Genomic DNA, 17,413 nt, shown 5'->3' on the forward strand with positions numbered 1-17,413 from the left:
AGTCACTTGCCCAAGATCACACAGGAGTAGCTGGTGGAGCTGGATTCCAGAGGCTATATATTTAGCCTTTATGGAATGCCTGCCTCTGAGTAAATACCTAATACTCCAGTTCAGTTTAGTCGCTCAGTCATGTCCAACTCTTTGTGACCCCAATGGACTGCAGCACGCCAGGCCTCCCAGTCTATCACCAACTCCCAGAGTTTGCTCAAATTCATGTCCGTTGAGTCGGTGATGCCATCCAACCATCTCAGCCTCTGTTGTCCCCTTCTCCTCCTGCCTTCAATCTTTCCCAGAATCAGGGTCTTTTCAAATGAGTCAGTTCTTTGCATCAGGTGGCCTAAGTATCGGAGTTTCAGCTTCAGCATCAGTCCTTCCAGGGAATATTCAGGACTAATTTCCCTTAGGATGGACTGGTTGGATCTCCTTACAGTCCAAGGGACTCTTGAGTCTTCTCCAACACCACAGTTCAAAAGCGTCAATTCTTTGGTGCTCAGTTTTCTTTACAGTCCAACTCTTACATCCATACATGACTACTGGAAAAACCATAGCTTTGACTAGATGGACCTTTGCTGGCAAAGTAATGTCTCTATTTTTTAATATGCTCTCTAGGTTGGTCATAACCTAATACTTACAATTGCATTAAAGAAAAAATAATCCCTTTTAATTTGACTCTTAATTTTTGTTTTTTATTTTAAGAGGACTTTGTACAACAAACTAAAACATAGCCTATCAATAGGAATGCTTTCAAAAATCATATGAATATGGTTGTTTCAGATTTAACCTAGTTTTAGCTAAGAATTATGTTTTTAATTACATAAATTACATTGATGATAGAATCATAGTAAGTTAATGTAAATGAAATTAAATAAAGTTAGGGGCACAGAAGATGAGAGGTGTTTATCAAAAAGTCATAGAGGAATGGAGGATTTGTTTACTGAATAGTGTACCTGTTTTGATTTTCAAACATACTGTACATAATATCCTATAGAGAGTTTTAAGTGAAAATGTACCTTTCATATAAAATATAATAAGATCTCAAAACATTCTTCTCCAAAGATATAACACTCATGTATTTTTTTCCAATCTTATGTTTAAGTTGTGTAAAAAAGTAATCACAGTATAGGGGAATTTTCACCATCTAATTCAAATTTTCTGTCTTCTCTCGAACACATATCTCACATTTATCTCACATATCATACTTATTATTTTTCTTCATTCAATCCTGATGGCTCAGATGGTAAAGAATCTACCTGTAGTGCAAGAGACCTGGATTCGATCCCTGAGTATGGAAGATTCCCTTTGAGAAGGGAAAGGGAATGGCTATTCACTCCAGTATACTTGCATGGAGAACTCCATGGACAGAGGAATCTGGCAGGCTACAGTCCATGGGGGTCCAAAGAGTCAGACATGACTAAGCGACTAACACTAAACTACTAACATTTACTAAGTACTCACTTTGGGTGACTCTGCCCTGAATGCTCAGGACACAGCTGTCCTTGAAGACACTCAGAGACAGGAAGGAAGGTAATTATAATAACGTGAGTGGTGCTTCCCCTGTAGTTCTTCAGCTCAGTAAGAAGACGAGTGAAGAAGGTCAAAGAGGACTGTGCTCAGATGAGCAGACACCAGTGGTATGCCAAAGGCCTGACCCTGGGCAGCGAGGTCAGTGTTAATGGGCGCAGCTTCCCAGGCTGTAAAGAGGAGCTACAAGAAAGATAAGGGGTGTGGAATGCCTACCATGCCATGCCAAGGACTGAGATATTTTAAGGGTTTTAAACATAAGAATGTCTAAACATAATCAGATTTGTGTTTTAGGATTTTTATTGGAAGGAATTTTTTTTTATAATTGGAAGATAATTGCTTTACAATGTTGTGTTAGTTTCTTCTGCACAACGATGTGAATCAGCTGTACGTACACATACACCCCCTCCCTCTCGGGCCTCCCTCCCCCCTTACTCCCCGTCCCACCTCTCTAGGTCACACAGAGCACTGAGTTGAGCTCCCTGTGCTATACGGCAGGTTCCCACTAACTATCTGTTTTACACATGGTAGTGTATATACGTCAATGCTATCTGGAGGCAAAGAAATAATTCAGGAGTCTAACAGTTTGTGTCAGAAGAGAAAGTATAGAGGGCCTGAACAAAGACAGTCACCATGGAAACCAAGGGGAAGGAAAGAGGTGGGGGTTACCAACTGTGCTCGAACTCCCAGTCTTTCCTTTCTACTAATAAAATTGTTTCTCACATTTTTCTCCATCTCATATGAGCTAAAATTGTTATCAATTTATGCCAGACCTAATTTCATTGTCCCTAAAGTCTGATAGGAGCTACTACTTACCAAGAAGGGCTCTGAAACACAGCGTTGAAGCAACTAGCTCAAGGTCACACAATCAGGCAGGAGCAGAGAGACAAGACCCAAACCAGCTTTGTCTGAATCTGCAGCTGATGCACCCACCCAGCCACGCACCCACCCACCCCCTTACCACTTCTATTCTCCTGGTTTTCACTCTCACTGACTGGCTTTTAACCTGAATCCATCCCTATCCTTTCTTAAAAGAATAACTCATCTGCTTACTAGTCTTTCCAACTACCGTGCAATCCCATGTCATGTTGGGCTTAAACCTCTGCAATGTTCACCTTCTCATCCTTTTTTCCCTTAAATTTCAGCGTTTGGTTTCTGTGCCATGTAAATATACTGACGCCAGGACTTCCCTGGGGGTCCAGTGGTTAAGACTTCGTGTTCCCACTGCAGGGTCATGGGTTTGATCCGTGGTTGGGGAACTAAGATCCCACAAGCCACAGGATGTGGCCAAAATATAAGTAAACATAAACATTGATTAAAAAAAATTGATGATGAACAAAAATCAAATTTAAAAAGCAAGTATACTGACACCGAATATTGTCTGGAAAATTTTCAAGTATTTCTTCATCCTTCTTTCCCTGTGCTTATCAGAGTACTTTGCATTAGTAATGACTCCTTTATTCCCTGAAACTCTTTTTCCATATGCTTTTCCAACACGTCCCCGTGCCACTCCAGCGGCTCCTTCTCTGGCTCTTATGTTAGTTCTTTCCTGATAAAGAAAAACATTTCCTTTCTTCTATGTTCTGTACGTGCTTCTAGAGGTTTGGGTTTTCCTTTGCTTCCTTTTAATTTTTTTAAAAAATCCTCTGCTATTCTCTCTCAATATAAAGACTTCTGTTTCAGTGGTGTGCTGACAACATATATTTCACACACCCTCCCCATACATGCCTGCATGCCAGTTACCTCATCTGCTGCCTCTTGGGAGGAACAAAGAAGTACGCAAAGGATTCATCCCTGTTGTGTGAGCTTTTTGCCTGACTTCTGTCTCCCCAAGTACTTAGATTTCTTTGATCATGAAAATAAATGCCAGGCAGGTATTCAGTTTACAGAACTAGAACTGAAGCCTGCAGACGATAACAGAAAGAGAGAAAGACAAAGTCAGTGGAATATCCCCAACTGAATGCATCTTAGTGCACAGCTCAAGCTCAAATTCCTGGAGGACCAGGAACCTCTGTCCCATACTTAACTGGAAGCCTCCAGAACTAGTATGACTCAACCAGCAAACATTCCATTGAACCTGCACCTCACCAGACTGACAGCGAGGCTGGAAGCCCAGTGCAGTCAGTGATGACAGTTCTTGCTGGGCACTCTCAGGGTGACCCAGAATCGACGCTGATGTGAAACCTGAGCGTCAACAAGACTCCTAAAAGTTCCAGTCTTGAAAGACAGGATCCAGGGGTTTCTGTTAAGAGCCCATTGCATTTTTCATTTCCAACCCCTTTACAGGTTTGTCCAAAGCACAATTCAGTAAGAAAACAAAAACAAAAACCTAAAAACAGTGTTAGTCACCTCTGCTCCCTCCGTCCCCACTTCGATGTCCTTGAGATAAGAATTTAAAAACTTAGATTGAGACAAAAGTGCAGTCCCTAAAATTGTGCTTTACTGTTTTTGGTTTTTGCTTTGTTTCTTCTTTTTCGATTTTTTTTGGAGGGTGGGGTGGGGGGAGGGGTTGGGGGAGGAATCCAAGCTCTTCAACCTCTCCTCTGCCCTCCTTTACGGGGTACTCTTCGGCGCACAGAGGGGATCTCTTGCTGGGGAATAACCTTTCTGTGTGCTCCTTAACCAGCCAGAGGGCGTCCAAGTCATCATCTCCCCAGCTAGCTTAGGTTACCAGCTCCGCAGAGGCAGAGCTGTTTATTTACCGCATGTCTCATGCCCTAGTGCAGGGGGAGGCTCCTAGGCTCGGCTACGAGTCAGGAAGGCAAAAATCGCCTGGACCGAGCGCTCAGGCCAGGTGACACAGTCCTGGGTGCCGGCGCGGCTTGACAGCTTCATCCCCGCCCACTGGCAGGCGAGCGCGGCCCGGCCACACATGCGCGCGCGCAGGGTCCTTAAAAGCCGCGGCCGCGCCGAGACGCCGAGCTCGCCCACCGAGCGCAGGCGGCGACATGCACGTGAACGGCAAAGTGGCGCTGGTGACTGGCGCGGCCCAGGGCATCGGCCGGGCCTCCGCCGAGGCACTGCTGCTCAAGGGCGCCAAGGTAAGCGCGGCGAGGCGCACGGCCCACCCGAGACCCGCCCTCCAGCCGCGGCCCCCGGGAGTGAGCGACCAGGCTGCGTCCCCGGTGCTCTCCTTGCCGCCTCCAGAGCTGTCCAGGCTGGAGCACTCCAGCGGACTTCAAATGCGCCGGCAGAGAACCCGATCTGTAAACTGCCCGATCTCAGGTCCAAACGAGGAGGTTCCTGTTGTCTCTGCATTGTCGGTCTGTCTGTCTGTTTTATCATGCGCGAAGGATCTCGATTCCTCTCCTTTTGTCTGTAGGTAGCGCTGGTCGATTGGAATCTCGAAGCAGGTGTCAAGTGTAAAGCTGCCCTGGATGAGCAGTTTGAACCTCAGAAGACTCTGTTTATTCAGTGCGATGTGGCCGATCAGGAACAACTGAGAGGTAAGCGAGGGGGAAATCAATCCATTAGCGCAGAGCTCGCCTTGAGCAAGTAGCAACCTGAAGACAGCCTGCGCCAGAGAGCCAGCTTGGGGTGGCGGCAGGAAACCTCCTGCAAAGAAACTACCTCTGAGCTCCAAGAGATAGCCGACTGCTACGTTTCCTCTGACATCCCAATAGACATAAATTCCTCTGACATCCCAATAAACATAAAAAAACTAAGGAGGAAGAAAAGCCAAGCATGTTTGAGAAATCCTTTTCTTTTAGTCATTTGGCAGCACCTAATGTAATCAAAATTCCTTGGTGTATTCCAAGTAGTGCTGCTTCAGTAGTTATTAAATGATTGAACTTGCAAATGGAACTTAGAAAGATAAAATAGGCTAGGGGATTACTGCAGACTACTTCTCCCAGAAAGCTGGAGGACGGCAGAGTCCAATGGCAATCAAATGTGGCAATGTTTCTCCTTGGAACATGCTAGAATGCAAGGTCAAGGGTTGTCATCACAGCTGTGCTGGATGCTTTTGACCAGATGTTCTCCCTGATTTTTCCCCATGAAATGCTTTAAAAACAGTAATAGTTGTATTGCAGAGTTAGAATTGCAGAAGAAAAGTTTCTATCAGACTTTCCTCAGTGCTTTCCTGTTTCTGTCTACTCGCTTAAGACAGACAGATCTACTTGACCAATCTAGAGACAGTATTGGTGTAGACAAAAAACAGATGTGGTCATTTAGAAGTCCAACAGATCTCTATGAAAAAATACATGTATTTCGAGGAAAAACGAGAAAATAGAACATTTGTATTTCACAAAGTTTTTATATTGAAAGACTAAGTGAAAAAAGTTCTTAGGCACATCTTTAATTAATGGACCAAAAAACTTTCATGAAAGTCACTTTAATACTTTTCTTAACATGGATGAGTCTGTGTGTGTGTGTGTTTTTTTTTTTTTTTTTTAATGTTGGAGTGTTCTGTGTTCTGTGAAAGAGCGAAAATGGAGTGGTATATTAGAAGGAAACATTGTTGTTCAGGGAAATTGTTTTAAAGGAAATTATGTAATTAAACTCTGAAAATTTTATAAAGACCCATAAGATGGATTATAAGTGTGAGCAGAAGAGACCTGTAAACACAGTGCCAGAGGAATGTATTTTGCCAGAGGATAAAGTTTTGCTGATTGCACAGGGTATTTTTCTTCAGGGGTAAAGTCATGTCAAATCCCAACAGCCATGCTAACAGAATAGCGAACAGTAGAGGTCATCTGAAAGCTATTTCTGTCTGAATTTATGTAGGTTTGCACATGACATTTAACCTTAATTGTTTTGCTTCCCAGTATTTAAAATTAATACCTTGGCTGTAAACACGTTCCTTAAAGATAACTGATTGTGGAGGAGGAAACCAGACACATAATGAGTGACCAGGAGAAGGCATGATGGTCAATGAGAAAGCCACATGTTTTCTAGACATCAGTGTTTATTTGCATTTTAGGAAAACTTGGCATTGGCTCTTCCAGTTTCAAGGTTTAGTGTGGGCTACAACTTTTAAAACTATGTAGACATGTGGCCCAAGAGATGTCATTGAAATGATAAAAACAGAGGTGAAAAAGTTCTTGGAGATGACCTACAGATGAAAAAAAAAGCAACAGTAAGAGTTTACGCAAATTATAAAGGGTACCGCGGCTTTTAAATGTCAGCAAAACCTAGACTATGAGTTGCTTGAGCCCAAAAGTGAGAAGCCATTAGTATTTGACAACCTAATTTCCTGTAAGGTGGTTGTGGAGTTCTGAAGAGTGTGCGTGTACCTGCTAAGTCACTTAAGTCATGTCTGACTCTTTGTGACCCTGTGGACCCTCCAGGCTCCTCTGTCCATGGGATTCTCCAGGCAAGAATGCTGAAGTGTGCTGCCATGCCCTCCTCCCCTGGGTGGGGAAGATCCCACATCTTCCCCACCCAGGGATCGAACTCGCATCTCTTGTGCCTCCTGTATTTGCAGGCAGGTTCTTTACCACTAGCACCACCTGGGAAGCCCACTAGGTACTAGATGCACTAAAACGATCATAATGGATCTGAATACACAAGTGTTTAATGTGACACTTTCTGAAGATAATATGGCTTATTTTTAAAAGGATGTTTGTCATAGGCTAAACCACAGAACTTCAGTAACTTCTCAGGGACAGAGATGCTGGCTGCCCAAACTGACTTCCAAGAGCAGTTAGCACAGGGTGTTCAGCTCTCTAAAATTTACTCCATTGAGATACTGCTTACAGAAATTTAATGTGCATACAAATTGTCTATGGATCTTACTAAGGTTAAGATTCTGATTCCGTAGGTCTGTGGTACCACTGATTCTGCATTTTTGACAGGTTCCCAGGTAATTCTGATTGATCCTGCTGACTCACAAACCACACTGAGAAGCAAGGCAATAAGCCACAGTCTAGGAGTGTAATTTTCACCAGAAGACTGCATAAGTTAAAATATCATTTCAGGGCATACACTGTGATAAATGTATCTGTGCAAAGTAAGAACAGATCTATAATGTCTTCTTTTTTTATTAGATACTTTTAGGAAAGTTGTAGATCACTTTGGAAGGCTGGATATCTTGGTCAATAATGCTGGAGTGAATAATGAGAAAAACTGGGAAAAAACTCTGCAGATTAATTTGGTAAGTTGTCTAAACCATGTTCATTCTCTACAATTACTTCATAAAAGGGTGTCTTAAAAGGAATAAAGGGTTTTTTTCATGGAAACAATATAATGACCTACAGTTTAGAAAAATGGAATTTACAAAAAGCTAGGGGAAAAAGCACTTCCTTTCACAAATAGGAAGACATTTGAGATTTTCAATTATGAAAATAAATCTGTCTTAAAATATTAAAAGGAAATAGGAAAAAAACATCATTTATTGAGTAACTTAATAGTTGTCAAGCTATGATCTCCTGCCAAACTAGCCTGCCACCTGTTTTTATATGACCTGCAAGCTACAAATGGGCTTTACATGTTCTAATAGTTGAAAAAATAGTAAAAAAAAAAAAAAAGAAAGAAGAAATGTATGAATATATGAAATTCAAATTTCAGTGTCTGTAAAGCTTTATTGGCACACAGCCAAGGTTTATTTACATGTCTCTGGCTACTTTTATTCTATAGCAATAGAGCTGAATAATTGTGACAGTGGCCCTATGATGCACAATGCCTAAAATGTTTACTATTTGAATTTTTTCAGAAAAATGTCTTTCCAATTTCTGCCTTATATTATTTATTTAAAAACTAAATTTAATTCCAGGACTACAATAGAAAACAAGGCTAAAGTGACCATTGGACTTTGTAATAATTAAGATTTTATTATTAATGTCAGTGTATGTGTACTCATGTGTGTGTGTCATGTCCACAATGTTTGATGATTATTTAATTCTTTCTTGAATTGTGAAAATGTAGATTAGGAAATAAAATTTGGTTTCTGCATTGTATTACAAGCTTACTGATTATCCCATTTTATAAACACATGACATAAACCATTGGGGTTTAGAAATACTCAAACTTTAGCTAAAGCCAGATGTCAGAGCTGGGCTGGGCATGGGGTCACCATGCCCTTGGTAATTTCTTTTATTTGGTAATCTTTTTTATTAGTCTTGCAAAGCAGGCATGTGTAAAGTGCAGAGGGGCCACGGTGTGTATATTAACACACAGGGAGTGCTGCCTACTTCACCATATTCAACTTCTTAAAAACAGGTACCATGTGATGTTTTTCTTTGTTCTTCTCTCAGTAATCAACACGATATCCTGAACATAGTGCTTAGTCAATAAATATTTGACTTGAATTGACATTCTCTGAGTAATGAGTTAACTGTAATAACTTGATAGAATTGGTGAGAATTACCCTAACTCACAAAAAAAGGTAATCTGTGAGCATTACTTTTTTTAAGGTACAGAGTTGCACCCCAAGCTTGACAGATACCTAAAATCCTTTGACTCAGATCAAAAGGTACTGTTTTAAAGTGCAAACACCCTCCTTCTAGTTCTATCTAAAATTTGTCTCAAGCGTTCCTGGGTATCATATTTCAAAATAACTTTCAAAGGTGTTTGTCAAGTGTCTCTCAAAATGTTTCTGATGTGTGTGTGTATGGTTAGAGACCTCACAACTGCTGTTTCTGAGTTGAGACAATTCTTTGATTTTCTTCTACTTTACGCAAATAGTATAGTTAAGTAAAATGAAATATTTTCATTCTGTTAACCATAGTTACATCTCTTGGCTAAATCTTACTTTATCATGGTATATCAATGTCTAATACCATTGATTTTGCTTAGTTAACACCTAATTTAATTTTATTTTTGTGTCTCTGTTATGAATGATAAGATCTTATCATTTTCTGAAAGTATTTGTTTGATTTGGCTTTCAGTTATTCCTTTGCTTACTTTATCTCCTTCATTTGTCTGTTTCTGAATAGAATGTAGTCATATCTCAAATGACAATTGTCAATTTGCCTATCTCTTTCAGTCATCCTGTCAGTTTTGGCTTGTGATCATAAATGGCTTGTGATCATAATTTATCAACCATTGACTTTTTTTCCATTAATATTTATTGGTTAGAGGCTAATTACAATATTGTAGTGGTTTTTGCCATACATTGACATGAATCAGCCATGGATTTACATGTGTTCCCCATCCCGATCCCCCCTCCCGCCTCCCTCTCCATCCCATCCTTCTGGGTCTTCCCAGTGCACCAGCCCTGAGCACTTGTCTCATGTATCCAACTTGGGCTGGTGATCTGTTTCACCCTTGATAGTATATTTGTTTCAATGCTGTTCTCTCAGAACATCCCACCCTCGCCTTCTCCCAGTCTAAAAGTCTGTTCTGTACATCTGTGTCTCTTTTTCTGTTTTGCATATAGGGTTATCATTACCATCTTTTTAAATTCCATATATATGTGTTAGTATACTGTATTGGTCTTTATCTTTCTGGCTTACTTCACTCTGTATAATAGGTTCCAGTTTCATCCATCTCATTAGAACTGATTCAAATGAATTCTTTTTAATGGCTGAGTAATATTCCATGGTGTATATGTACCACAGCTTCCTTATCCATTCGTCTGCTGATGGGCATCTAGGTTGCTTCCTTGTCCTTGCAATTATAAACAGTGCTGCAATGAACACTGGGGTGCACGTGTCTCTTTCAGATCTGGTTTCCTCGGTGTGTATGCCCAGGAGTGGTATTGCTGGGTCATATGACAGTTCTATTTCCAGTTTTTTAAGGAATCTCCACACTGTTCTCCATAGTGGCTGTACTAGTGTTGACTTTTTAAAGTTTTAACCCCATTGCAACCTGGGATTTTTTATTTATTTTCTATTTCCAGATATAAAATTGGCATCCATGTTTTCTTTTGATTCTCATTTACCTAGGCATACTTTTTTCTGTTTCTTTATTTTGAAAATGAAAATAACCTTTAATGTTAATTTTGTCTCTTGCTAACAGTATAATGTAAAATCTTATTTTTCAAATCACATCCTAGAACAAATGCTTTTTATATTTGTGAATTTAAGCCACTCATATTTATTTTTACTCTTCTGTTAGGATTTATTCCTTTTGCTTTAGTTCATACTTCATGTTCACCAAATTTTCTTTTTGTTTATGTTCTGTTTCCATTCTTATCTTAAATTCCATTGGATAGCCTTAATTTTCTTTGGCTGACAGGAAAACAGTACATTTTATGTGTACTCTTTGGTGGTTATCCCTGGCTGATTATGAACCATACTTCAGTATATCCTTTGGTTGCCAGGTTAAAAAAAAATTTTTTTTGAACATGCAACCAATGGGAAACTTCAGGAATTTAAAGAAGATATATTTTTTATGAACTTATGCCACTCTCTGAAACCACATAAAGTGACCAAATTTTTTAAATTGAGCTATACTAATTAAAAAAAGCATACAACATTTCTTTCCCTTGTGTATCACTATTATTTTTAGTTTCATCAGTAAAACTCCAGATATTTTATAGATAGAGGTCCCTAGGATGTAAATTTCCCATATTCAGTTCATTCATAATGGGCACCTACTGTGTCTTTTCTCTGAAAAATCAGCTGTCAGAAAACATATGTGTATGATGAGAGTTAATATAAAGAAACATGAAAATAGTGAAGAGATATCCCAGGGGGAATAGGATTAGATTCTAATGATCTGTTTTCATCCAGCAGAGAGGGCATGTTTGCTTTATTATAATAAATACACAGGTGAATAAACATCTGCTCCAAGCTGGGAAGTTCTTGCATTATCTGCAAATAGAGAATTCTGGAGGACGGGAATTTTATTTGTCCCCTTTGGTTATAGCTCACTCTCCAGGATTCTTCCTCATTGAAACTCAGCTGGCCTTTACTTTTCTTTGAACTCTGCTGACAGAGGCCACTCCTTAGCTTAACTCCAGAGACTGATAGCATTTGTTTAATACAGAAAGAGAACAAGCTATAACCTTTGTCACCCATATATAACTTAAAAACAAGTTCCTTCACTCCTACCTACAATACTCTTTGCAAGAGTAGATTAGAGTCTGACTAATCATTGTCCTCCTAGCTTGATTATCTCTGGTAGTAGAATGCAAATATTTGTGTGTGGTTTGTGTATAATATTTTTTTCAATTCTGCTCTGGATGTAATTTGCTTCCTTGTATTATACAATTCCATTTGTGGGCTTTTCCATGTTTTTCCATGTTCTTGTCCATGTCAGAGAGTCATCAGTTAGTTAAAGAACCTCACCACATATCATTCCCTCTTCTAAAAACTTATACAACATAACTTATCCTCATAGGGCTTATCAGTTTTTGAAATTTTAGTAGTAATATTTTGATACATGTACAACTTATGCTAATATGCTGTAAGTTCTTTCAAGGCAGACATTTTGTTTTGCATGCTTAGTAGATGTTCAATTAAAATGTACACCATAGAATATTACTCAGCCATTAAAAAGAATTCATTTGAATCAGTTCTAATGAGATGGATGAAACTGGAACCCATTATACAGAGTGAAGTAAGCCAGAAAGATAAAGACCAATACAGTATACTAACACATATATATGGAATTTAGAAAGATGGTAACGATAACCCTATATGCAAAGCAGAAAAAGAGACACAGATGTACAGAACAGATTTTGGGACTCTGTGGGAGAAGGCAAGGGTGGGATGTTCTGAGAGAACAGCATCGAAACATGTATATTATCTATAGTGAAACAGATCATCAGCCCAGGTTGGATGTATGAGACAAGTGCTCGGGCCTGGTGCACTGGGAAGACCCAGAGGAATCAGGTGGAGAGGGTGGTGGGAGGGGGGATCGGGATGGGGAATACATGTAACTCCATGGCTGATTCATGTCAATGTATGACAAAACCCACTACAATATTGTAAAGTAATTAGCCTCCAACTAATAAAAATAAATGAAAAAAAAATAAAAAAATAAAAGTACAATAAAATTAAAAAAAAGAAAGAAAAATAAACTGCTATCCTATGATATTTTGCAGACATGGATATTCATTTTAGTTTTTCAGCACAATGTTTGGATGGTTTCCTGTTACATCAGTGTTGCAAACAGTGTTGTCTATCCTTCCTCTTTTATTCCTTACCAAATTTATCCCTTCTTTATTCTTCGGACAGTGGTTCTCACCATGTGTCCCACATAAGAGCTCCAGTAAACCTCTTCCCAATCTTTTTTTCCCATTAGACTTCTCTGTCCTTCCTTTTCAGTCTGAAATCAGCCACAGGAGCCTTATTTATAGCTGCTCAGACTCACAAGGAACATTCAGGAAAGAAAGAATTTTTGCATAACTATCAAAGGTTGGTCTGGCCATTGAGCAGAGGTAGACTTCACTTTGAATACTGATAAAGTCATTTGGTAATGTATTTATTTCACTATTTGAAACTTTAATAAGCCTAAATAACTCATTTATACTCGGATGGGACTTATGACTTAATTTGGACATATGACTAACTTGTATTGACTTCATTATTATATTCAAATAAAAATTAAATAAAATTGATGGCTATCACTGGTGATTCTTTAAAAGGATTTGTTGTGTACCTGAATTTAAAATTCATGAACTTTTGGGACTTCCCTGATGGTCCAATAGGTAGGAATCCATGCTCTCAATGCAAGGGACCTGGGTTTGATCCCTGGTCAGGGAACTAGAGCCCACATGCTATAACTAAGACCCAGCACAGCCAAAGAAATAAATAAAAGTAAAATAAATAAATATTTTTTAAAATTTGTGAATTTTTATTTCCTTTTTCTGATATTGAGTTTCCCAGATTGGGAAAGGATGAAAGTAATCCTTTTACCTCTAAAGTTGGTTAAGCTTTAATAAAGCATAATTTGTATGAAGTCACATTTTCTTCATTCCCACCATCTCATTTCTAAATGAGGTAGACTTTTCTGCTCTACTCTGACTTTAATGAAGAGTTGAGGAAACAGATAGAAACACTTGTCAAGCCTACTTCTTTTTCTTGGCTCCCAATCATGCTGATTACAACTTAAATTAATAACTACTTTGTATTATTGCAACTCTATCATATCTGAGGACCCTATAGACCTTTTTAGTTAGTTAGGCAAGGCTTCCTGAATTATAAGTAGCTTCTGCAAGGGGGAACACAGTCATATTTATCACCTAAATAAGTAGAAATTTTGAAAGATTGAACATGGAAGAAAAAAAGATGAAAATAGATTTCAGAAAAAAATGATCATCTTTATTAGTATCCCTCGAAAACTGACTGGAGGGAAAACAAGAACCTGAAAGGTAAAGTTTTATGATTATATGACAGAATTTTTTTAAATTGCTTTAGTTACTATGTAGCACAAGAACCATAAATAAACTGAAAGCAACTCCAGAGTGGAGGGAAGTGAGATGAGGGAAATGAGATAAAGGAAATAACAGATTAGAAAATTTCAGTAGTAAACACACACACAAATATGATAGGAACATATATACATGTGTGTGTGTGTGTGTGTGTGTGTGTGTGTGTGTGTGTGTGTGTGTGTTGCTCTGTTGTGTCTGACTCTTTGCGACTCCATGGTCCCTCTGTCCATGGAATTCTCCAGACAAGGGTACTGGAGTGGGTAGCCATTTTCTTCTCCAGGGATCTTCCCAACCCAGCAGTCGAACCCAGGTCTCCCACATTGCAGACAGATTCTTCTTTACTGTCTGAGCCCCCACAGAAGCCCATGCCCTCCTCCATGGGATCTCCCCAAGCCAGGGATTAAACCCACGTCTCCTGGGTCTTCTGCATTGCAGGTGGTTTTTTTTTTTTCTGCTGAGCCCCCAGGGAAGCCTATCTATACATATATGTGTGTATAATAGAAGACATGATGCTTATTGAGAGGAGTTAAGTTCATTTATCCATTTATCTTTATTACTAGAGAATTATTTCCAGGATAGGGGAATTTATGAGAGTGACTTTTAAGTTACAGAATGCCTTAATTCATGAAAAAAAGTATTTTAAGATTTGGAATACTAAACAACTGTAATTTCAGTATACATAAAAAAATTTTTCGTAACTGAAAATATTGAGTAAGCATGTGTTCATTAGATTTTTTTTGTCAATAGTCAAGTTTTTATTTATTCTCACTATGTAAATTTAAGGATTCCCTGGTGGCTCAGTTGGTAAAGAATCCACCTGCAATGCTGGAGACCTGGGTTGGATCCCTGGGTTGGGAAGATCCTGTGGAGGGCATGGCAACCCACTCCAGTATTCTTGCCTGGAGAATTCCCACGGACAGAGGAACCTGGCAGGCTGCAGTCCACGGGCTTGCAAAGAGTCAGACATAACTGAACGACTAACCACACGTTAAATTAGACATTGAATTTTCCTTAATATATGATCTGGGATGTGGAAGAGATTGTCATAGTAAAGGAAGAGAGGTGAAAATATATATGTTCAGCTAAAACACTAGTTTTTTTTTTTTTCTTGTAGATTTATTTGAAGAATACTTTCATTTGAAAAATTACTCAATTCTTAACCTGATAATAGATGGCATGATAATTATTTTTCCTCCTTCATCAAAATACAGGAAATAAATCTGGCTTTTAAAAAAAAATTAGAAACATTCCCCAGTCTTCTATCTGGCTGCATCGTGTAGATGTTGAAAACCCAAAACAGGTGTCAGCAAAGCTGTAAATACCTGAGAATAAAAGAGTAGTGCCAATACACATAAACAGAAATTCTGTTCAGACATGCTAGAGACCTGGGCAGAAACACACAGAATCTGACTTCAGTAATTCCAGCCATGTACATTTTTTAATCCTTCTTATATAAACCACTGAAGATTTTTTTTTCCTTTTAAAAGGGAATCATGTGCAAGTTTTATGCATTCTCCCTGAGTTTGCTTAATATCACACTGATGCATGGCTTGAGTGAATAGAATCTTCAGTTTACTTCTTTGTGCTAAAACTACTGTTAGGTATAGAGGCAACTCTGAATGCTTGTCAAGGAAACTCCAAAAGGAATTTTTAAAATAAAAAGAAGGTAACCATCAATATATGCCCTCAGGTTCAGACTCGTTATCTCATTCTCTGTTATATTGTTTTCTTTGCAGTATTGTAAAGAATGAAAGTCATAGGAAATACGGTTTCAAAAGGAAGTTTTCTTCTAAAAGTCTGAGTTGAAGGGAGAGGCATTCTTAAATCTAAAAGGGAATGTAAGGTTTCAAATACGTTGCATGTCATAAGTTTCTTTTGATAGTGGTTAGTTCTTATTTATTTATTTTTGGTTGTGCTGGATTTTTGTTGCTGCATGCAGGCTTTCTCTAATTGTGGAGAGCAGGGACTACTCTCTGGTTACAATGCACCCGCTTCTCTTGTCATGGAGCACAGGCTCAGTAGTTGTGGCACATGGGCTTAGTTGCTCTGTGGCCTGTGGGATCTTCCAGGACCAGGGGCCAAACCGGTGTCTTCTGCATTACAAGGCAGATTCTTAACCACTGGACCACCGTGGAAGCGCCAATTAATTCTTAAATGTTAGAATAAAACTGAAAAGGTGCCTATATGTGGGTGTCAGTAATAAAACAGAATAAGGTATCAAAAAGGTAGCTGCAGGAGTGATGAACAAAATTAAATGATTTCATTACTGAAGGCCATGTGTCCAGGGAACAATAATTCCCTGCTCAGTCTGGGTGAGACAGCTATGTGATCTCACAGGACACTGAGTTCAGGGCTGCTTGATGTTGCAGCTCTGTGATATCATCAGGACAGTCCCTGTCATCTCTTCCATCTGCCATCCTTCATGGTGGTTCCCTCTTAAGGATGCTATCTCTATAACTTCATTCCAGCCATTGTTGTTGTTCAGTCACTCAATCATGTCCAACTCTTTGCCACCTCGTGGACTGCAGCACAGCAGGCTTCCCTGTCCATCACCAACTCCCGGAGTATGGTCAAACTCATGTTCATTGAGTCAGTGATGCCATCCAATCATTTCATCCTCTGTCATCCCCTTCTCCTTCTGCCTACAGTCTTTCCCAGCTTCAGGGCCTTTTCCAATTAGTTGGTTCTTTGCATCAAGTGGCCAAAGTATTGGAGCTTCAGCTTCAACATCGTCCTTCCTATGAATATTCAGAACTGATTTTCATTAGGACTAACTGGTTTGATCTCTTTTCAATCCAAGGGATTCTGAAGAGTCTTCTCCAACACCACAGTTCAAAAGCATCAATTCTTCAGTACTCAGCCTTCTTTATATTCCAACTCTCACATCCATACATGACTACTGGAAAAGGTCAGTTTTCATTCCAATCCCAAAGAAAGGCAATGCCAAAGAATGTTCAAACTGCTGCACAATTGCACATTTCACATACTAGCAAAGTAATGCTCAAAATTCTTCAAGCCAGGATTCAATAGTATATAAACCGTGAGCTTCCAGATGTTTGAGCTGGATTTAGAAAAGGCAGAGGAACCAGACATCAAATTGCCGACATCTGTTGGATCATAGAAAAAGCAAGAGAGTTCCAGAAAAACATCTACTTCTGCTTTATTGACTATGCCAAAGCCTTGTGTGGCACATTGACTGTATGGATCACAACAAACTGGAAAATTCTTAAAGAGATGGGAATACCAGATCACCTGATCTGCTTTCTGAGAAATCTGTATGCAGGTCAAGAAGCAACAGTTAGAACCGAACTTGGAACAGACTGGTTCCAAATCGAGAAGGGAGTATGTTAAGGCTGTATATTGTCACCCTACTTATTTAACTAATATTCAGAGTACATCATGAGAAATGCCAGCTGGATAAAGCACAAGTTGGAATCAAGATTGCTGGGAGAAATATCAGTAACCTCAGATATGCAGACGACACCACCCTTATGGCAGAAAGTGAAGAAGAACTAAAGAGCCTCTTGATGAAAGTGAAAGAGGAGAGTGAAAAAGTTGGCTTAAAACTCAACATTCAGAATACTAAGATCATGGCATCTGATTCCATTACTTCATGGCAAATAGATGGGGAAA

General features: G+C 39.3%; 1 protein-coding gene across 1 annotated transcript in view; it reads left to right on the forward strand.

Moving 5' to 3' along the window:
* The first annotated feature begins 4,217 nt into the window (after positions 1-4,217).
* HPGD (15-hydroxyprostaglandin dehydrogenase) overlaps positions 4,218-17,413 on the forward strand; it is a 36,598-nt gene continuing 23,402 nt past the window's right edge. The window contains exons 1-3 of the mRNA XM_020904157.2: positions 4,218-4,562; positions 4,844-4,967; positions 7,509-7,615. Coding sequence (XP_020759816.1) covers positions 4,470-4,562; positions 4,844-4,967; positions 7,509-7,615 — 324 coding nt within the window. The 5' untranslated portion in view covers positions 4,218-4,469. The remainder of the gene's footprint in view (positions 4,563-4,843; positions 4,968-7,508; positions 7,616-17,413) is intronic.

This window comes from Odocoileus virginianus, chromosome 18, assembly GCF_023699985.2.
Source record: "Odocoileus virginianus isolate 20LAN1187 ecotype Illinois chromosome 18, Ovbor_1.2, whole genome shotgun sequence".
NCBI lineage: Eukaryota > Metazoa > Chordata > Mammalia > Artiodactyla > Cervidae > Odocoileus > Odocoileus virginianus.